Source organism: Barbus barbus, assembly GCF_936440315.1.
Source record: "Barbus barbus genome assembly, chromosome: 5".
Lineage (NCBI taxonomy): Eukaryota > Metazoa > Chordata > Actinopteri > Cypriniformes > Cyprinidae > Barbus > Barbus barbus.
The window spans coordinates 18,410,492-18,432,760 of NC_136733.1; the positions used below are offsets into that span (position 1 = coordinate 18,410,492).

Sequence of the window (22,269 nt, forward strand, 5' to 3'; positions counted from 1 at the left end):
TGTCAATTTTAACCCAGATTAAAAGTGAACACCAAATTTATATCGTTGGATGCCCCCCCAATTTAATTATATTTAACCATATACTCTTTTCAAGCTAAAGTATGTCATCTCTGGTAGCAATATTATCTCGTTGCAAAAGAAACATTTTTATTACTAAAGATCCAAAGGATATATATCTATCTATCGCACTGCATTATACGAGTGGCACAGAGTAATAAACGAGATGTATATCGAATATGTATTCCTCACTTTAAATATATCTCGTATACATTACAGTGGGGTGGGGGAATACTGATACTTTGTTTCATTTAATATAGAACCATCCACAATGTTGTAATGTGAATTACTCAAGTTCTTTCACTTAAAATGTTGTCCACTAACATGTTTCGATGTATTATGATTTATAGACAGAGCAATGCACTAATAGACCCTTTAAGTATTACGTGTGTCTTTTATGCAGCTTTGATGCCTCCAAAAATGTTTGTTAAATCAAGATTTAAATGAGGTTTACAAACTTAAATTGGTACTTTTTGACAACTTGAACTTATACTGCTCAGACAGTATTTTTCATTTTATTCTCGAGTTTTAACTTCTAAAAGGAATAAATATATATATAACATTGTGCACTCAAATAAATATATCTAGATAGTAAAAAGACACTCCTATGGGTTTTTGTGATTTATTTACGAAAAACGAGGGGCTCAGTGTCCAAATCTCAGATTAGCTTATACATCAGATATTATGTAAATCTGTGCCAAAACATACTTGTCAACTTGCTGAACTTAACATATACAGCGCTACCAATTTTAAAATTTTACTCAAGAATGACATTTACATGTTATAAACTGCTCAAAAAGTTTAAGAAATATACTGTAAATTGGCATGCAATACACAAATGTCCTCTCTCTCTTATAAAAAAGAACTAAAATACTTAGACCCAAGACAGAGTTGACGAATAAGTAGTGAATATACATTTATATCTGTAATTATATATCCTATGCATCTTTATATCTCTGTCTGCATCATGACTGGGCTCTGCTGGAGGAATTGAGGAAGAGGAGCTGTAACAGAAATCATCTTCAAGACAAGGTGGGTTATAGTCACAAGGAACATGTAATGCAATACAGTGGTAAAATTAATAAAATCAAACCATAATTAAAAGAATCCAACATATAAGAAAACAACCAATGAAATCACTTTACATCACGATTTTTTTGATGTTTTCACGATTTATAAAACAAAACAACAAAAACTATACACATTGGCTTCAACTTGATCAGTTATACCTGACTAATCTGACTTTATTTTAATGTGCTAACTAAACTTAAGGCAACAAGAGCACATCCAATTATTTTGAGGGGTTCAAAGTTGAATTCAAGGCTGTTAAATAAAAAACATAAAACCTTGCCAATGCTACAAACCCAGTGAAAAAGTGGCATTACTGCAGCCACAATAAGAAAATGAAAAAAATAATCTCTAATACATTCATGTTTTTTTATAAAGATTATCAGTCATCATGGTCCATTTCCAAACTATTCTGGATACATGGCAAGAAGTGTCTAGGTACCATTGAAAGCATTCAATACACCATTTGAGAAAAACTAAAGTAAAATAAAGTGATTAAAATTGAGGACATACATTAGTTGTAATACTTTCAACTAAAAAGAACTAGTCAAACACATATCCTTCTGAAATGACATCTAGCACAACTGCTTGAAATCTTGTCAAAGAGAACTGTCCAATTTTGCCTTTTCTTAACGGAGATCTCCTCTAAGTGGCTATTTGTCCAAGAGAGCTAGTATTCACTTGGTTTTCCCATGAAGGAGTTACATAGAGGCTGATTCGTTCCAATCTGCAGCCTTATGGGCATTTTTAAACTTCTGAATGTATTTTTACCATCATTTTTGAAAAATATATACCCCCCCCCCCATTTCATATATACTGAATTTAAAGCACAACTTTGATTGTCCTATGAGTGGACTTAGTAAAGATGAGGCATAACAGATAGAAAGTAGGAAATGCGATACTTAGGGCGCCTACAAATTAATAGTAAAAAAAAAAGTAGGAAGACGCCAATCCAAATAGAAAACAAACAAATGAGCGTATGATACAGATTAAAAACGAACAAACATTCTGACATAATTCTACATCAAATACTGATCTGACAGCACCAGAAGAGAAAATGTACAGTGTTGAAATAGCCAAAAATGATCGCGGAGCCTCTGAAAACCGTTTAATAATGATACTGATAGTTCCCAGATGCGATCTAGAGTAAGAGAGAGTTATGTTGAGCCAAATTCCTTACATTTAAACTGGTCAACTGAAAACATTTCTGTTGAAAACACATAACTTTGTGCCTTTTTGGATTAAAAAAAATAAATAGATTCTCTTAAAAATGGTAACAATGACTAGTATTATCAGTCAGCAAAATAAATGTGGAATGAGCAGAACCACACCAGAGTGAGAGAGCCGATAATTCATTGTTTGTTCCTTCAGACTTTGTGTAGCTACTCGATCAGTAAAATGCAGCCAGGCATTTGTCAGTTTGTCTACTAATGCATGTTTTCAGTATGGATCTAACGAGCAGCAACATAAAAAAGAAGAAAAAACAACGGACACACAAAACCGTTTCACCTCCACAACTGACGTATTTTCAAAAAAATATCTTTTTTTTTTTTGTCTTTTTTTTTCCTCTGGTGATACCAGGCGTTTCCCTTTGAGGGCCAGCGAGAACCTTAAAACTGCTTGAACTATTCCAACTCTCCTCTTTGTCTGAGCCAAGAGCATCCTACAAACTATTTAAAAATATCCTCTGCCATCTGCAATGCGTCTAGCTCTTTATAAAATGGCCCTTCAGAGAGATACTATCATGACAACACACACTACTCGTTAGAAAATAGAGGAGGTTGAAGTATGTGACGCGCCGATTGGAGTTCAGTCTGAGTCACTGCTCTCGGAGCTGGAGCCGCTGGAGCTGCTGCTGCCCGAATCTGAAGAACTGCTGCTGCCACTCAGCCGAGATGGCCCGCCCCCCTGCGCTGACCCCGCCTTCTCTGCTGGGAACAGGGAAGAGAAGTGATCGCAAGGTTCAATATGTGTGAGGAAAACAAACACTGAATGTACATATTTTATATAATTTCTGTTAAGACCTTTGTTCCTATATTGTTATCTTAAAGGGCTTTACCCACACCTGCAGCTGTGTATTACGATAAAAGCAGAGACATGCACAAAGAAAGAAAAGAACTGATCTCGAAAGGACAGAATATTACGTGCCCACCAAAGCAACTGATATCAAGTGAAGACAGTTAGTTACAGCACATACACAACCACTTTCATCAGTTATTAGCCTCTCTAGCAGGTTTAACCAAATTTTGTGCTTTGTCCAAAGCAGGCCTCAACAGCAAGGATTTTTTTCTACCAGTAGTTTAGACTTAAAAGTATTTATGTCAATACTTTTACTGGCCCCTACACAAAAAAAACCTTGACATGTTAAGATAAATATTAAATTAATAATTTAAAATTTACCTGTAGAACTTAAATAAAAATGTAAAATGAGAATTTCAAAGTACAAAAAAAACCTACATACACTACTGTTACAAAGTTTACAGTCAGGTAATATAATTCTAATAACTAATATAATATAACTCCAAGACAACTATAAATTCATAAACATTTTAGTTTTGTAATTTAAATACATTATTACTGAATCTACCAAGACTATTAAAAGTCAGTTTACATATTATTAAATGTCAAGCATTAAATATTATTACAATTTAAACAAGAGATTTAATCTAGCTAACATGTTAAAAAAGTTGACAAGCAGAATTTGCTGACAAATTTTTAAACAAGAAAAAGCCAAATATAGCGCTGACCCAATAGGGCAAGAGAGAGTCCCATCAATTGGTCCAAAACTGGGTCCAGTGGTCCGTCCTTGTTGTTGAGCCCTGCAGACCCTTTTCATTGTGTGAGTAGCATTACATATGAAGAAGGTCTGACAGAGGCCCTTCGATCAAGTTAGTCAAGTTAGTGAAGCAAAAAGCCTACCCTTTATCTCAGTTTTCTTATCCTACCCTCCTAGATCTAGCTAACCCAGTTTGGTCACCTGTCAGCTCACATCTGCACATTACCACACAGGTACCTTTTTTGGGTGGTTTCTTGTTGTTGTTCAGTTGTCCGCTCACGTCCTGTAGCCTCTTTTCTAACTCTTTCTTCTTTTCCTGAACCAGTTCCTCTTTAGACTTGGCACTCTTTTTCCCAGTGCCCGCTGCAGGAGACACACAGCGGTGACCGGTGAGTAACGGGCTGCCCTCGTAGCCCACCGCCGTGGCAACAAGCAGCAAAAAGCACTCTACTACACTGGTTTTTAACTCCATGACGACAGATTTATGTTAAAGGAATCTATCGGGTTCAATGCAAGTTAAGCCCAAATGGCAGCGTTTGTTTATTACCATAAAAATTAATTTAGCTTCGTCGCTCAAAAATCAAGGTCCATTTAGGCACTAATAAAGGAACTGAATGGGGACATTTTTTGCAGGATTTAAAAGAAGTGGGATTATTTTATAAAACAATTACATAAAGTTTTAACAGAATAAGTTGAAAGTGCTCATAATTTTTATAGTGTATTTGAGGGTTTATGACATTGTTATACATGTGAAATTTAATATAACTTTAAACAGAAAAAGGTTAGTAAGCCTTTTCTTCACACTAAAACCATGCTAACACATTGTTTACATCTACATTTTCCCCCATTGAGGAAATTATTTTTAACGATAAATGATAAACCTTTAAAAATAACTATTAGGATGGCATATACTTTTGTTGAAGCCATCAGCCAGCATTATTGCAACTTATTATTTTTTAGTAATAATGTTTAACAGTGGAATTCTTGTTGAAAAACTACATTACCCATGATTCTGCAAAGTAATCTCCACCAATCAGAGAACTGCAATAAACAAATTGTGTCAAAAAAAAAAAACACTTTATCTTCCATCCATTGGAAAGGACGCAATAGAGTCAATGTCCCTATTCTCTCAATCTTCTCAAAGTTATGCAAGCTAATTTTGCATTCAACATGAAATGTGTTGTTTTTATACATAATCAACATCTTTAAATCAATTTCCCCACTGTTTTTAATTTGATCATGTCATTCACAATGCTTCAGTCTGTAATGTTATTGCATTGTATTGACTTACACTTAAAGGGGTCATATGATGCGATTTCAAGTTTTCCTTTCTCTTTGGAGTGTTACAAGCTGTTTGTGCATAGATAAGATCCCTGAAGTTGCAAAGACTAAAGTCTCAAACCCAAAGAGGTAGTCTATATAAAAGTTAATACCATGGCCACCTAAAACGGCTCATTTAAACACACCCCCACATGTCTACGTCACTGTGTGGGAAGATTTGCAAAACACCGCCCAAATGTTTACGCAATGAAAGAAGGCGGAACTATTATTCTCGCCATAGTATTGTTTCTGCCGACATGTCCTGGAGAAGCTGTGTTTCATTGTGAAAGCGAAAGTACTTTGTTTGAGCTTCCAAAAGAGGACACAACTAGAAATCAGTGGTTAAGTTGTATTTACAACACCGTTCCAGAACAGTTCAACCCAAATATTAGAGTGTGTGCACCGCATTTCACGGAGGACTATTTCCTGAACCTGGAAGAGTAGCCTACAATGCTGACTTGCACAAAGGCTGTTTCTATAAAGTGGGGCAATTTCAACTTTGCAAGGACAGTCTGACGCTTCTGACTCACAGCCTGTAAGTATGTTTCTGCTACTGACTATTCAAACGCGAGTTTTGAGCAGTGTAGAGTAGTGCTTGTTTGTCGTTTCTCTGATCACAAATGCAAACATGGTAATGTTTACGTGGCACGATGCATGGCGACGCGTAAAAAGACAGTAGAAGTCATTATAATCAGTAATTATGTCCCCACTGGATACAACAAATGCCTGGTTTATAATGGGTTTTATTGTTTTTGTGTCGTCGCGCTGGGACAAGGCATTACAATACGGTAAGGGGCGTAACATTTCTGTCTCACGCTTGAGGTATTCAGATAGGCTCCACCCATAGACCGAAACTGGTCTATAGTAAGGTCATGTGGTTAATTAATATTACTCAGTACTTAATTGTATAATTACACTGTAACAAGTACACCTTAAAATAAAGAGTAACCTGTAGTTCTTTCCCTCATTAAAAAAAAAGTACACAGACTTGTACCATTGTCTTTTTGTCTGATTTTCAAATACTTTTCACATCAACTTTTGTAATATTGTGATTCATAGCTGGTTGGTTTGGCTCATGGATTAGAGCTCTTTAACAAACACTTTTTTAAACCCTAATGGGAAAAATACTTCTGGAACCAAGGTGTGCGGGCACTGTTGCATGCCACTGAAAAAACAGTGTGTATTTAACATTTACAAACTGACCCTCTAATTTAAATTTTTTTGGAAAAGGAGGGATACGTGGAAATTGCTTTTTGTGGTAATCAACATTAGGCCAAAAATGCTTTCGACTGAGCTTAACTTGTAATGAACCCGGAATATTCCTTTATGAAGTATTAAGTATATAGCGCAGTGTGCACATTAATTACATGTACACTGTGTAAAATTTGGAAATTCATGGTCTAATCAAATGTTCTCGATTGTATACTGATGTACTCTTGAAACCCTTGAAGCTTCACTTGAAGGTATTAATACCAGGGAAAGCACATATAAGCTAATCCACCAAAAGTCATGCAACACATTGGAGAAGGTGAGTGCTCCCAGCTCAAAGGAGGAAACAGCACAGCCCATTTCAGCTTTTAGAGCAGACGGACCAAGCAAGAAAAGAGAGCTGCTTGTCTATGAAATACTGAAATAAGCCTGAACTAGCACCACAACATCTGCGGAGAAGGAAAAGAAAGGCACTTACGTAAAGGTTTGCGTTGCTTTTTCTGTAAACAGGACTTGACATATCGTTCGAGCTCACGCAACGTGGAAGGCTTGAGCGTTTCGAAGTCAATCTCGATCTCGTCTGGGTTGGAGTCTCGCAGCGATGGCTCACGCGACTGGATGATGTGTACCACGCGGCCCAGTTTCTCACCTGGCAAACGGTTGATATCCAGGCTGAGCTGCCGTTTCTCATCATAAGACATGGGAAGAGACTCCTCCTCGTCAGACTCGTAGTTTGCAGAGCTAGGTTTGCCCCCTTTTTTCAGTTGCCTGTGGATTGGAAGTGTAGTTTGCATGAAGGCTTTGTAACCTTAACTCTACACATAAAACTGAACTGGCATGTTGGGATTGAGAAAATGACGGGACAGTTATCTTACGTCACCAATAAATGGTACATAGTGTTATTGCATTGCTTTGACTTACACTAATGTCATATCTCAATATTATAACTTAAAACTGGTATTGATCCACATACACAAGGCAGGCCAAATAATCATCTTATATTTTCTGTTAATAATTTTTGCATGCTTGGCCCACCGGCACGTGTTTGCTTTGTTTTCTAGCCTTTTTCTTGCTTTTTGGGACACGCAGCCCATGTGCAGACTGGAGTAATGAAAACTTTGCTTTGCCATCACAGGAATTAATTTCATTTTAAAATATAAAATGTATTTTAAATTGCTACAGTATTTAAAAATATTACTGTTTTTACTGTATTTTTGATCAAATAAGTGCAGCCTTGCATAATCATAAGAAACTTCTTTCAAAAAAGTGAATGGTAGTGTGAAGTCCCAATTATGAGAAATTACAAGTTACCTTTTTAATCTGAGGTGGTAACAGTTTTCACATATTTTAGAGGGATTCTGAATAAATATTGTGTCAAATAAAATGCATTTCTGCACATCCCATTCCCTAAATCCTCTATAATAAAATATAGAATGTACAATACTGCCTGGTATTACAATGAATGGCTAGTTATTTGGTATCATAACATATAGGTACATAAGCATTATACAGTCAGGTCCATAAATATTGGGACATCGACACAATTCTAACATTTTTGGCTCTATACACCACCACAATGGATTTCAATGATGAAACAAACAATATGTGCTTTGACTGCAGACTGTCAGCTTTAATTTGAGGGTATTTACATCCAAATCAGGTGAACGATGTAGGAATTACAACAGTTTGCATATGTGCCTCCCACTTGTTAAGGGACCAAAAGTAATGGGACAATTGGTTTCTCAGCTGTTCCATGGCCAGGTGTGTTATTCCCTCATTATCCCAATTACAATGAGCAGATAAAAGGTCCAGAGTTAATTTCAAGTGTGCTATTTGCATTTGGAATCTGTTGCTGTCAACTGTCAAGATGAGATCCAAAGAGCTGTCACTATCAGTGAAGCAAGCCATCATTAGGCTGAAAAAACAAAACAAACCCATCAGAGAGATAGCAAAAACATTAGGCGTGGCCAAAACAACTGTTTGGAACATTCTTAAAAAGAAGGAACGCACCGGTGAGCTCAGCAACACCAAAAGACCCGGAAGACCACGGAAAACAACTGTGGTGGATGACCGAAGAATTCTTTCCCTGGTGAAGAAAACACCCTTCACAACAGTTGGCCAGATCAAGAACACTCTCCAGGAGGTAGGTGTATGTGTGTCAAAGTCAACAATCAAGAGAAGACTTCACCAGAGTGAATACAGAGGGTTCACCACAAGATGTAAACCATTGGTGAGCCTCAGAAACAGGAAGGCCAGATTAGAGTTTGCCAAACGACATCTAAAAAAGCCTTCACAGTGCTGGAACAACATCCTATGGACAGATGAGACCAAGATCAACTTGTACCAGAGTGATGGGAAGAGAAGAGTATGGAGAAGGAAAGGAACTGCTCATCATGATCCTAAGCATACCACCTCATCAGTGAAGCATGGTGGTGGTAGTGTCATGGCGTGGGCATGTATGGCTGCCGGTGGAACTGGTTCTCTTGTATTTATTGATGATGTGACTGCTGACAAAAGCAGCAGGATGAATTCTGAAGTGTTTCGGGCAATATTATCTGCTCATATTCAGCCAAATGCTTCAGAACTCACTGGACGGCGCTTCACAGTGCAGATGGACAATGACCCAAAGCATACTGCAAAAGCAACCAAAGAGTTTTTGAAGGGAAAGAAGTGGACTGTTATGCAATGGCCAAGTCAATCACCTTACCTGAATCCGATTGAGCATGCATTTCACTTGCTGAAGACAAAACAGAAGGGAAAATGCCCCAAGAACAAGCAGGAACTGAAGACGGTTGCAGTAGAGGCCTGGCAGAGCATCACCAGGGATGAAACCCAGCGTCTGGTGATGTCTATGCATTCCAGACTTCAGGCTGTAATTGACTGCAAAGTATTTGCAACCAAATATTAAAAAGTGAAAGTTTGATTTATGATTATTATTCTGTCCCATTACTTTTGGTTCCTTAACAAGTGGGAGGCACATATGCAAACTGTTGTAATTCCTACATCGTTCACCTGATTTGGATGTAAATACCCTCAAATTAAAGCTGACAGTCTGCAGTTAAAGCACATCTTGTTCATTTCATTTGAAATCCATTGTGGTGGTGTATAAAGCCAAAAATGTTAGAATTGTGTCGATGTCCCAATATTTATGGACCTGACTGTATTTATATCTCTTGCCATTCTTTCTAGATATCACACAAAATCCATAACCGCTAAAAATGGGATCAAAAACGTATCATACAGTTATCTTTAAACATCCGAACAATAGAAAAGAAGCTAACCTCGTGGTGGATGTGCTGTTGGGTTTCCGCGCAGAGGTCTTCTTCTGCGGAGTTTGCTTATTCGGTTGTGAGGACTTGGCCTTTTTGTCATCTTCCACCTTGACCTTGTTTTTGTCTTTGTCCTTCTCTTTGTCTTTTTTCTTCTTCTCTTTTTCTTTCTTCTCTTTCTTTTTCTTTGGTTTGCTCACTGGACCCTGTGACAGAGCGGCTAGCTGTTCATGAACAGCCTTCAGCTGAGGAGGAAGGTGGAGGGAATGGTTAGCAAGCAGGAGGATGGGGCATGCTGCATCGATAGAAGACTAGAATCTTAGCTGAGCGGGGACAGATGATGGGACCGGTGATAAAGGGAAGATTTTGAAGGATAATGAATGACATTTGTCACCTACATATCTCCCATTTTTACCAGAAAAGAGGGCTCTTATTTTGAAACATTTGCCAAGCCTCGCAAAACTTCTGAATTCTTTGCAAACAAAATGGTCATAAAAATTTGTAACTACTTTAAAATGCCAGCACATTAATCAAATAATTCTACAAAGACAATATCTTTCTCCATTTAGCAGTCCAGTATTTCTGAAAAACCCACATGTAAGCAGTTTAAAGTAAATGAAATGAAAATTCACCATAGAGCTGGATGATAAGCAATATACAATAGATTTTTGGACCTTTTTACTTGATATGGATTAATCTAACAGTCTATCACACATTAGAAAGTGACAACGGCAGTCAGTGTACGTGGCTAATGTGTCTTTTTAGTGTTTTCCATCTCAATATAAAAGGACATGAACACACAAATTTAATATCCAGTGCTGTTCTGAGAGTCACTTTACAAGCTTTTCACGGTTTCATAAAAAAAAAAAAAAAAAACTAACAAACTGTCAAACATACATAGATTTAAAGATCTTCCAGACAAACAAAAATTTGGTTCAACTTGAAGAATTTATTTAGGGAATATCATACAAATATCATACAAAAAAAAAAAAAAATCAATGTTTTAATCTATAGAGTTATGGTATACAGCATCTTATTTGACAAAACATGTTTATTGTAAATTTTTATATTTTTAATTTGATTACATTTTTAAAAGACTGATTCATTGTTAAAGTTTTATTAATTAATTTAATTAAGTCACCATTTCTGATGATAAATTTGTATTAAATCATAAAACACAGAGTCCAGAAAAAATAAAACTGAAAACGGAATTTTGGTAAAAAAAAAAAAAAAAAAAAATTCATGGGGCCCTAAATTAAAAGGTAGCTACTCTGTGGAGTTTATTTGTGAGCAAAGAAGTTATGTATATATTCATTCAAAGTCTAACAAACATGTGGAAAGCATTTCCTGAATACTGTGATAAATAATGATTTTGTATGATATGGAAAAAAAAAAAATTGTGATACTGCTTTTGGCCATATCACCCAGCCCTAATTCACCATTATTTCCAAATGCAAATGATATATCTGAATGAGTCATCCGTGTATGTTTCAAACTTCTTTCTGATGACACATGGCAGACGACTTCTATCACTTTGTACACTTTCTTATGATCAACTGCAAGCTCACATTCAAATTTGCCTTTTTTTTTCTTCAACAAAAACCATTCTATTTCTAATCCATTTCATTGCGACATTAAACCTCTTTTACAGAATGAAAGAGACTCTATCATGAAGCACTGGAGACCAGATCCCAGCAAAGAATTTCGATTCTCACTGACAAACATGCCAATCAATGTCATTCACAGCGCAAAGAGGGAAACAGAGCCGAAAGACTAGCTGAGTGACAAAGCAAGCTCACTTGAGGGAGATGCCCAGCTCAAATACACCCCATAAAGCACCACACCTTAACCCTCTACCGCTCGCATAAGAAGCAGCTACGAAAAATGAAGGAGTTAGTGGGGTGGGGGTCCGGGAAGTAAAAATATCATTCACCTGAAAATGTTTGGCACACCCGTTTTTTGTCCCCGCCCTGTTACCATTGGGGTGCTCCACAACGAATTGCTGGTAAAAAAGCCAAAGTGAAATCAACGGACAAAATAGTCATTCTCAAAAATGTATTTTAATAACAGACTGTCATGATGAGAGCAGAGTAACTACAATTAACACCAATATGTTTGACACTGAGATATTAAAAATTGCCATCTGAAGTTTGACAGCATGCAAGCCAATGTATACCAAGATGCCAACACAAACTGCAGAGGCGGTAGAGGGTTAAACGTTCAGTCCAGGGTGAAAATGGGCACTCGTTTCCAAAACATTACAAAAAAACAAGAGACATTAAGGAAAAACAAAAAAAGTCCAAATGACTCTTGACACAAGCAGGTGGTGAATGTGAGAGGGAGTGGATGTGGCCTCTGCCTGTCTCTCCACCCTTGGTTTGGATCTTGGTCCTCAAGTGGAGACACCCACCTGTTTGTCACTCACCTGTTCCTGCAACTCAGCCAGCCGAGTGGCCCGTTCCTCCTCCGAGTCGGAGCTGGAGCTGGAAGAGTCGGCGCTACTCTCGCTGCTGCCGGTGCTCTTGCTCACCACTGCTGTGGCTGACACCGCACTGGGTGAGGACGGCTCTGCGGGTTCATCGGGCATCTTGGCGAATTTCATCTCAAACACATCCTGCAGGACATGGACAATATAATTGGTGAGATCTGAAAGCACACAGAGATAAGACACAATGACTCACTGTCAAGCGTTGCACCTGGAGTTTTCTTGCCATGGCAACGACCTCGTGATCGGGTGGGTTGTATTTGTAACAATTTGAGAACATTAACCGAATATCTGCTGCGAAACTTTGGGCGTCTTGGTAATCTCGACTGTCCATCTTTTTCTGAAAAAAAAAGACATTGTATGAGAGACAGTTTAGCTTTAAAAAGGGAAAATAAAATATAAAAATATATAAGGTGAATTCAGCTTTATATATACAGTATACTGTGTGTGTGTGATAAATACAAAAAAATGTTTAATCTATAAATATAATAATTTTGCAATTAGTTTATAATTTATATAAATACAATGATTTGTTTTGGAAAATTGACTAAATATATTCACTAGGGGTGTAACGGTTCACAAAATTCACGGTTCGGTACGACACAGTAGTGTCACGGTTCGGTACGTTTCCGATACGGGGATCGGGGCACTTGGTTACGTCGCAATGTTGGAAATATTTCTGTTTTAAACCATGAAGGCGAGCCAATGGATATCACACAAGCACGCGTTTGCGCCAGGGTTTGAACATGTGCAAACTTTGCGCAAGGTTTATGCCGGTGAACGTCTTAATCTCAGGTCAATTCACTATAAGCAGAAAGTGAAAGTAAAAACTAAATGACGAAGATTTCGGCATCTGACGTCGCTTAGAGACAAAGAAAGATGAATCTAATTCAACATATGCTGATAACGGTATAGCCTATAGCTGTTTTCATTTATTTACTTTATATTTCTCGTGGCCCATACATACTGAAATTTTTTTTTATTTCATGTTGTTTCTGAAAGTAGGTGCTTGAAATAAAAGCTTTTTATTTTATTGATTTTTAATGATGACTGCAGTGTTAATATTTTAATTATAGGACTATAATTCATTGTAGGTAGCCTATAGTCTAATAGACCTGTTTTAAAAGACCTTTTTTTAAAAAAACATTTTAATTGAGGAGTAAATATAGCCTAATCTTATCCTCGCAGCACGTCAGTTATGTGGTAATTATTGCGGGGCAAATTAATTGTGCTTTTAATTTAATAATAAAAGTAACTTCATAATAATAATTAGCCTAATACAAATAAGAATTTAACAGGCCTACATTAATTGGAAATGCCAAATCCTTTTAAGATTGCCAATAATTGAAGTTTTTGACAATATCACTGGCTATCGTCGATACAAGATAATCTCTTTTGACACACCCCAAGGGGAGGTTATCGTGGGGCAGACAGCACGTTGCCGGTTACGTTGTTTGGGCTGCGTTGTTGAGTGCAGCGGCACTGATATTTCACACACTTTAAGCTTTTATTTTCCAAACATAATAGGATTAGTCCAACGAATCGTTCAATAAGAATACGCGTATCGTTACACCCCTAATATACACACATATATGTGCTTTCCTGTAGCTCAAATAGTAGAGTATGGCGTTAGCAACGCCAAGATCATGGGATCGATTCCCAGGGAAAGCAAGAGCTGATTAAAATGTAAAAACTGTAACTTGAATGCAATGTAAGTCGCTTTGGATAAAAGCGTCTGCTAAATGCATAAATGTAAATGTATATGTAATAATTAAAATAATAAAATATAAATTATTGTGTGCAGAAATAATTCAAAGAAAGGTTTATTATATAAATATAAAAAATAACCAGCAATGTAATAGTACTATCTTAAATACAAAAATTGTTATATTGTTGTTATTGCAATATTTATAGTAACTAATTTTGCAATTAGTTTATAATTTATATAAAAAGAGTTATTTGTTTTGGAAAATTTACTACATATATACACATATGTTATAATTCAAATAATAAAATATAACTATTGTGTGCAGAAACAATAATTCAAAGAAAAGTTAAATATAAAAAATAACTACAAATGTAATAGTACTATCTTATATACACAAATTTTTATATTGTCGTTATTGTAATATTTGCAGTGGGGAAAATAAATTATTTGATCACCTGCTGATTTTGTACGTTTGCCCACTGACAAAGAAATGATCAGTCTATAATTTTAATGGTAGGTTTACTTGAACATTGAGAGACAGAATAACAACAACAAAAAAATCCAGAAAAACGCATTTCAAAAAAGTTATACACTGATTTGCATTTTAATGAGTCAAATAAGTATTTGATCCCCTATCAATCAGCAAGATTTCTGGCTCCCAGGTGTCTTTTATACAAGAAAGGAGCTGAGATTAGGTGCACTCTCTTAAATGGAGTGCTCCTAATCTCAGTTTGTTACCTTTTTAAAAGACACCTGTCCACAGAAGCAATCAATCAATCAATCAATCAATCAATCAATCAATCAATCAGATTCCAAACTCTCCACCATGGCCAAGACCAAAGAGCTGTCCAAGGATGTCAGGGACAAGATTGTAGACCTACACAAGGCTGGAATGAGCTACAAGACAAGACCATCGCCAAGCAGCTTGGTGACAAGGTGACAACAGTTGGTGCAATTATTCGCAAATGGAAGAAACAAAATCCCTGTCAATCTCCCTCGGACTGGGGCTCCATGCAAGATCTCATCTCGTGAAGTTTCAATGATCATGAGAACAGTGAGGAATCAGCCCAGAACTACACGGGAGGATCTTGTCAATGATCTCAAGGCAGCTGGGACCATAGTCACCAAGAAAACAATTGGTAACACACTACGCCGTGAAGAACTGAAGTCCTGCAGCGCCCGCAAGGTCCCCCTGCTCAAGAAAGCACATGTACAGGCCCGTCTGAAGTTTGCCAATGATTCAGAGGAGAACTGGGTGAAAGTGTTGTGGTCAGATGAGACCAAAATCCATCCCCACCGTCAAACATGGAGGTAGACACATTATACTTTGGGGGTGTTTTTCTGCTAAGGGGACAGGACAACTGCACCGCATCAAAGGGATGATGGACGGGGCTATGTACCGCCAGGGCCAGGGCATTGAAAATGGGTCGTGGATGGGTATTCCTTCATGACAATGACCCAAAACACACAGAAGAAGCACATTGAGGTCTTGGAGTGCCTTAGCCAGTCTCCAGACCTTAATCCCATAGAAAATCTGTGGAGGGAGCTGAAGGTTCGAGTTGCCAAACGTCAGCCTCGAAACCTTAATGACTTGGAGGGGTCAAATACTTATTTGACTCATTAAAATGCAAAATCAATTTATAACTTTTTTGAAATGTGTTTTTCTCTCACTGTTAACATAAACCTACCATTAAAATTATAGACTGACCATTTCTTTGTCAGTGGGCAAACGTACAAAATCAGCAGGGGATCAAATAATCCCCACCCCACCCCCCCTGTATAGTGTAGTAGTTTATTTTGAATATTTACTATTTTTTTTTGTAATAAAGCTTATATAAATAAATCTATTAGATTCATTTGAACATTTACTATTATATACTTAAATAACTTCTGACTTCACAAGGTGAAATTGTGTGCCATACTTTGACAGTGCTGAGGTCCATTGGTTGCTTGATGATTTCATGATAGTCATGCAGCTCGAGGGCCTCTGCATCTACGGGCTTGTAGAAGGGCCAGGCGTAGGCCGCATGCTTCTTGGAAAGCATCTCTTTAAGGATAGTGTCACAGTATTTGAGATGATCGTTGAGCTTGCTTTTCTTGTTGCCTTGCTGTTGGACATCTCCCTCTTCCAGGTCCTTTTTGGGAGGTTTGATGGGTCGACCTGTGCTCTCTCGTCTGGAAATGACTTTACTGTGTTTGGACTCCAACATCGCAGTGGGCGACTCACTTCTGCTGGCAGTGATCACGCAGGTTGTGGGTGTGGTAGTGTCTGCTTTCCGCTTCACCCCTTTCTTCTGAGGAAAATTAGATCGGCATGTGTGTTAGAACACAACGATGATCAGTAGGGTGTCTGACAGACTACACTTAAGGAAGCCTTTTATAAGTGATCTGGTTTAGGGTCAATTGATCAGACACCCATCAGACATGTTTTTTTTTTTTTTTAGATTTACAGAGACTAAAAGACAGTTATTGAACAAACAAACAAACAGTTTACAAATCATTTTATTGCACAAACTATCATAGACCTCACAAAAAAAAACAGATTATGCATAATAATGGGAACATTGCTCACAGTAGGCGATGTGAAATATATTGCTGAAGGCAGTGAATCCATTACAAAAGCTTTTGATGGCTGAAACGGAGGTGCTTTAGGAGATGAATTTAGAGATGTGACATCTCAGAAAAGGTTTTAGTGTGCTGACAATCTTACAGCTACTTTTAGACTGTTAACACACTAAAGCACAGCATGCTGTCACAAAACTAAAGACCTTTCAAAGAAGTTGAATCTGCTAAAAATATTTAAAGCTAAAAAAAAAAGGAAGGAAAAGAAAAGAAAAGAATATAAATAATAAAAAAAATGAAGAAAACAAACCCTAAAACCTGCTGCTTCCACATAATTTGAACTGATCTTACTTTGACAACAGGCTGTGCAGTTGGGATCATGGACGTGGCAGGGGGCACAGCTTGGACATTGGAGGTGATGGTCGAGACTGGAGTCGCAGCTATTACAGGAGTCTGAGCCAGCTGAGGAGGGGAGCTCGGACAAGACGAGGATGGCGAACCAGTAGTCAGTGCTATTGATTGTTGGTTTTCTGTTTGGATGTGATAATGACAAGGTCAGCTGCAATCTCTCCTTCAGGCAGCATGTCACTGGTAACTCCAAAGGTTTATTAATCGTGACATCCAGTCAGTTACCTGAAGCAGGGGGTGCTCCAGGTTTCCGTGCTTTACCCTTCGGTGGTGGGGGTAAAAGTTCCACCTCCTCCTGGGGCATCTGAGCTACCTTTTGGAGGAAAATCTTTTCCAAGGCTTGAGCCATGAGAACAATGTCATCTGTGGGCTAGGATAATATTTCAAGGGAATTGAATTTAAATCACACATTATAAAAAAAATTGGTAATGAAATTATACCAATATGAATATAAATAAATATTAAGAACTTTAATCTACCTTGTTATAGATATAACAGTTTGTGAACATAGTGTTAAAATCCTGCATGCATTCTCCAGCAGTCCAATAATAGTTATTCTCAAGGCGCTTCTTTATGGTTCCCATGTCCATTGGATTCTTGATAATTTTATGGTAGTCCTATATGGCAAAGATAATAAAATAGACAAGCTGCAATGCACTAGGTGGAATAAAACAAACATTTATGGGCGATGTATAATGTTTTTTAGATGTTCAAAATACTAAATCTATTAGTAAGTCATATTTTAGTTCCAGAAATTACAACATACACTTTTTTTTTTTGAAAATCCCAATACAACAACAACAAAAAAGTTCTGACTCAAAAAAACACTGACTCAATTAGCTGCATGAATTTGGGATAGGACTATTTGCTTGTCCAACCAATAGCAGATGGGGGACCTTTTAAAAACAGTCAATATTTTTGCAATTCCATTTGGTAACACTAGAGGCACAGAAATTACACTGGCCACCTTCAAGTCAAAAACAACAATATTGTGAAATATTATTACAACTTAAAATAACTGTTTTCTATTTTAAAATGTAATTTATTCCTGTGATGACAAAGCTGATCATTATCAATGCGGAAGTTTTTCCTGCTTAATATTTTTGTGGAAACTGTGATACATCTTTTTCAGGATTATTTAATGTGTATTTAAAGTTCAAAAGAACAGCATTTATTTGAAATATAAATATTTTGTAATGTTATAAATGTGTTTACTCTCACTTTAGACCAATTAATGTGTCCTTGCTGAAAAAGTTAGTGTATCAATCCACAAAAATATTGAGCTCAACTGTTTTCAAAATTGGTAATAATAATAATAAATGTTTCTTGAGCAGCAAATCAGCATATCAGAATGATTTCTGAAAGATCATATGACACTGAAGACTGGAGTAATGACTGCTGAAAAATCAGCTTTTCCATAACAGGAATAAATTAATTTTAAAATACATTAAAATAGAAAACAGTTATTTCAAATTGCAATAATATTTCACAACATTACTGTTTTACTGTATTTCATCAAATGCATGCAGACTTTGCCTGCATAAAAAAATATATATATATTATTCTAAACTGAATGCATGTACATAAGTGTGTAATTTATGAAATTAAACCCAAAAACATTTTACTCACTGGCAGATTCAATTTGATGGCATCCACAGGAGTGTAAAAGGGCCACGCAAACTGATGCTTCCATAGAGTCTTCACGACCACATTCTGCATATATTGTAGCTGGTTGGTTTTTCGGCCAGGCTTACTGGGGTTCGTGAACTCAGGAGGGGGAGGGTTCACAATAGCTGGAGGCACCTGGGCAGGGGATGTGACTACCGACATACTGCTCGGTTAAGGGGAAGAAGTTGCTTGAATGACGTCTGTACGTCTCTTAGCTCAGTTACAATGATCCTCTTGCTGCTCCTTAGTCCCACCTTGACACACACATCCCATCTCAGGACCTGAGTGTCAGCACGCTGCCAATAAACGTAGAGAAATAACTTATTAAATATACAAAAAATAAAAAATATATAGATATCTATGAGTGTGTTTATGCCTATACACAAACACAAACACACACAGCATCAATCGAAATGTAACTTCAGAATCATGTAAATTAACAAAGCCACACATTATACTGCTATAATATTTTGCAATATATTGCTATAATATAAATTTTAATATAATTTAAACTTTTATCAAGACCACTATCATGGTGAAAGTTCACGTGCATGCTGTATTCGTTATTTATAATCACTCACACACTGAAAACAATTGTAAATAATTTTTAGGTTATTTATTGTACATTTTCCAGTTACATGAATCTTCACCAGTAACTTAAATTATTAAAAGTCTGAACTACAATATCGGGGGTTTCACACAAATGAATGACTAAAAAACAAACCAGGAAAAAGCTGAAAAATTCTGTAAACTTGTGCGTTTCATTCGAAATACTTTCAATAGTTTTAAAAACCAACAAAGCGAACAAAAATTAGCTTGCCTTTGAGAGGCCATGAACAATTACAGGTTTAGTCGGAATTAAACCAAAACATCAGCTTGCAAATTGCGCCCCTGCGCGCCCTTAAACGGACCCTCGAACTGTAAATTTGCCTGGAAACGCATTTGCAATCACGCGTTAAAGTCACTGCATCAGGCGTGTGTATAAGTTCTTGAAAAGATGGCGGGCACGGGAGAGACAGGGCATCGAGTGAGGAATGCCGAGGATCGAGCCCCACCATGTCTTTAACACAACCATTGTGTGTGCATGCCGTTCAGCCAGCTAGCTACTCAGCGGGCTAATTTGAAATCATCCCACAATGCATCCTCCAGCCCGGTTTTTCCGCTTGATACAACGAGAAAAAACAGTGCAAACAATTACAGCAAGCTCTGGGTTCACGGATCGAAACAGCTGCGCGTGAAAGAAGGTTTTTTGTACATTGTTGCAAAGCGCCGCTGATCAGCTCCACTCTGTCAGAGGAGATCCTGCTAGCCACATTCAGCTGTGTTTTTCCCCCAAAAGACCAATACACATCACCTAAACTGAATATAAACTTCGATCGGAATGCGCTAAACGTAAATATGCATGTTATACTTTATTACTTTCACTCCAAGCAGCTCCGGTAGCGTTTTCCTTGCAGATTTTCGGGTAGCTTTTATTGCGAAGAAGCATAATAGATAGCTGGGGTCGACACTGGTTGGGTAGTGTTGTGCGCATGCGCGCTGCCTCGCACAGTATTGTGGTTGTTGTTGTGTAAATGATAACTGTAGCTCTCTCCGCCGCTCAGCAGTTTTATATCTATCTATCTATCTATCTATCTATCTATAGTGGGGCAAATAAGTATTTGATACACTGCCGATTTTTCAAGTTTTCCCACTTACAAAGAATGGAGAGATCTGTAATTTTCATCGTAGGTACACCTCAACTGTGTGAGACGGAATATAAAAAAAAAATCCAGAAAATCACATTGTATGATTTTTAAATAATTAACTTCCATTTTATTGCATGAAATAAGTATTTGATCACCTATCAACCAGCAAGAATTCTGGCTCTCACAGACCTGTTAGTTTGTCTTTAAGAAGCCCTCCTATCTTCCACTCATTACCTGTATTAATTGCACCTGTTTGAACTCGTTACCTGTCTAAAAGACACCTGTTCACACACTCAATCAATCAGACTCCAACCTCTTCACTATGGGCAAGACCAAAGAGCTGTCTAAGGACACTAGGGACAAAATTGTAGACCTGCACAAGGCTGGGATGGGCTACAGGACAATAGGCAAACAGCTTGGTGAGAAAGCAACAACTGTTGGCGCAATTATTAGAAAATGGAAGAAATTCAAGATGACTGTCAATCTCCCTCGGACTGGGGCTCCATGCAAGATCTCACCTCGTGGAGTATCAATGATCCTGAGAAAGGTGAGGGATCAGCCTAGAACTACACGGGAGGACCTGGTCAATGACCTGAAGAGAGCTGGGACCACAGTCTCAACGGTTACCATTAGTAACACACTACACCGTCATGGATTACAATCCTGCAGCGTGCGCAAGGTCCCCCTGCTTAAGCCAGCACATGTCCAGGCCCGTCTGAAGTTTGCCAAAGACCATCTGGATGATCCAGAGGAGGCATGGGAGAAGGTCATGTGGTCAGAGGAGACCAAAATATAACTTTTTGGTATAAACTCCACTCGCTGTGTTTGGAGGAAGGAGGATGAGTACAATCCCAAGAACACCATCCCAAACATGAAGCATGGGGGTGGAAACATCATGCTTTGGGGGTGCTTTTCTGCAAAGGGGACAGGACGACTGCACCGTATTGAGGGGAGGATAGATGGGGACATGTATCGTGAGATTTTGGGCAACAACCTTCCCTCAGTAAGAGCACTGAAGATGGGTCGTGGCTGGGTCTTCCAGCATGACAATGACCCCAAACACACAGCAAGGGCAACTAAGGCGTGGCTCCGTAAGAAGCATTTCAAGGTCCTGGAGTGGCCTAGCCAGTCTCCAGACCTGAACCCAATAGAAAATCTATGGAGGGAGCTGAAACTCCGTGTTGCCCAGCGACAGCCCCAAAACTTGAAAGATCTGGAGAAGACCTGTATGGAGGAATGGGCCAAAATCCCTGCTGCAGTGTGTGCAAACCTGGTCAAGAACTACAGGAAACGGCTGACCTCCGTAATTGTAAACAAAGGTTTCTGTACCAAATATAAAGTTATATTTTTCTATTGTATCAAATACTTATTTCATGCAATAAAATGGAAATTGAATTATTCAAGAATCATACAATGTGATTTTCTGGAATTTTTTTATATATTCTGTCTCTCACAGTTGAGGTGTACCTACGATGAAAATTACAGATCTCTCCATTCTTTGTAAGTGGGAAAACTTGAAAAAATCGTCAGTATATCAACTACTTTTGATACACTGTCGACACTATACTATTTGCCCCACTGTAACTATCTATCTGTCAAAATCCTGTTGTTTATATTCAATACTTGCGAACCGGTGAAAATAATTTATATTAACATAATATTTCTAAGTGTCTTGTAAAAAAAACAACAATTGCATAAATCGTGTTAGTAGTTTACCATCTCATAATCGATACAAAGTTAAGATCCCAGCTCAGCTGTGGAGCGACATGAACGCTATTCTCTTCCATTAGTGGAAATATTTTGAATAGAATGACTCGCAAAATATTTAAATGCTTTTGTTCACAGTTTATTCAGAGAAACCAAAGCTGTGAGAAATGTATACTTGTCGAATAAAATAAAAAGCAGCCACCATCGTAAGAATCTGAAGTAGTCACACACACACACTGCACATACATTTCTTTATGGCACAGCAAGTGGCCCGAAGCGCATTTAAACTCCTACCAATTTGTAAACACAGTCGTTTGGAGCGAACCATTTGAAACCAAAAGTTT

At 37.7% G+C, this 22,269-nt stretch overlaps 1 protein-coding gene across 14 annotated transcripts; it reads right to left on the reverse strand.

Moving 5' to 3' along the window:
- Positions 1-666: 666 nt before the first annotated feature.
- brd3b (bromodomain containing 3b) lies at positions 667-20,102 on the reverse strand. 14 transcript variants are annotated; one of them, XM_079417731.1, is made up of 13 exons: positions 19,950-20,102; positions 18,492-18,826; positions 17,342-17,479; positions 17,088-17,232; positions 16,806-16,984; positions 15,815-16,183; positions 12,396-12,524; positions 12,125-12,313; positions 11,633-11,701; positions 9,712-9,944; positions 6,909-7,198; positions 4,139-4,264; positions 667-3,056 (listed from the first exon to the last, which is right to left on the reverse strand). In XM_079417731.1, the coding sequence occupies exons 2-13, from the start codon at positions 18,690-18,692 to the stop codon at positions 2,935-2,937; spliced, it is 2,190 nt and encodes a 729-aa protein (XP_079273857.1). In that variant the 5' UTR covers positions 18,693-18,826; positions 19,950-20,102; the 3' UTR covers positions 667-2,934. The 14 variants fall into 14 exon arrangements, with proteins under 14 accessions (XP_079273857.1, XP_079273860.1, XP_079273858.1 ...); XM_079417723.1 differs by having other exon boundaries at positions 2,251-3,056; positions 15,815-16,186; positions 19,950-20,060; XM_079417729.1 differs by having other exon boundaries at positions 2,251-3,056; positions 15,815-16,186; positions 19,942-20,060.
- Positions 20,103-22,269: the final 2,167 nt, after the last annotated feature.

Excerpts from the sequence above, each read along its gene's own strand:
- brd3b (XM_079417723.1), bottom strand. The coding sequence starts at position 18,692 with ATGTCGGTAGTCACATCCCCTGCCCAGGTGCCTCCAGCTATTGTGAAC. Across the intron at positions 16,985-17,087 it reads TGGAGCACCCCCTGCTTCAG|AAAACCAACAATCAATAGCA; the intron begins GTAACTGACTGG and ends ACATCCAAACAG. Across the intron at positions 12,314-12,395 it reads CCATGGCAAGAAAACTCCAG|GATGTGTTTGAGATGAAATT; the intron begins GTGCAACGCTTG and ends CATGTCCTGCAG.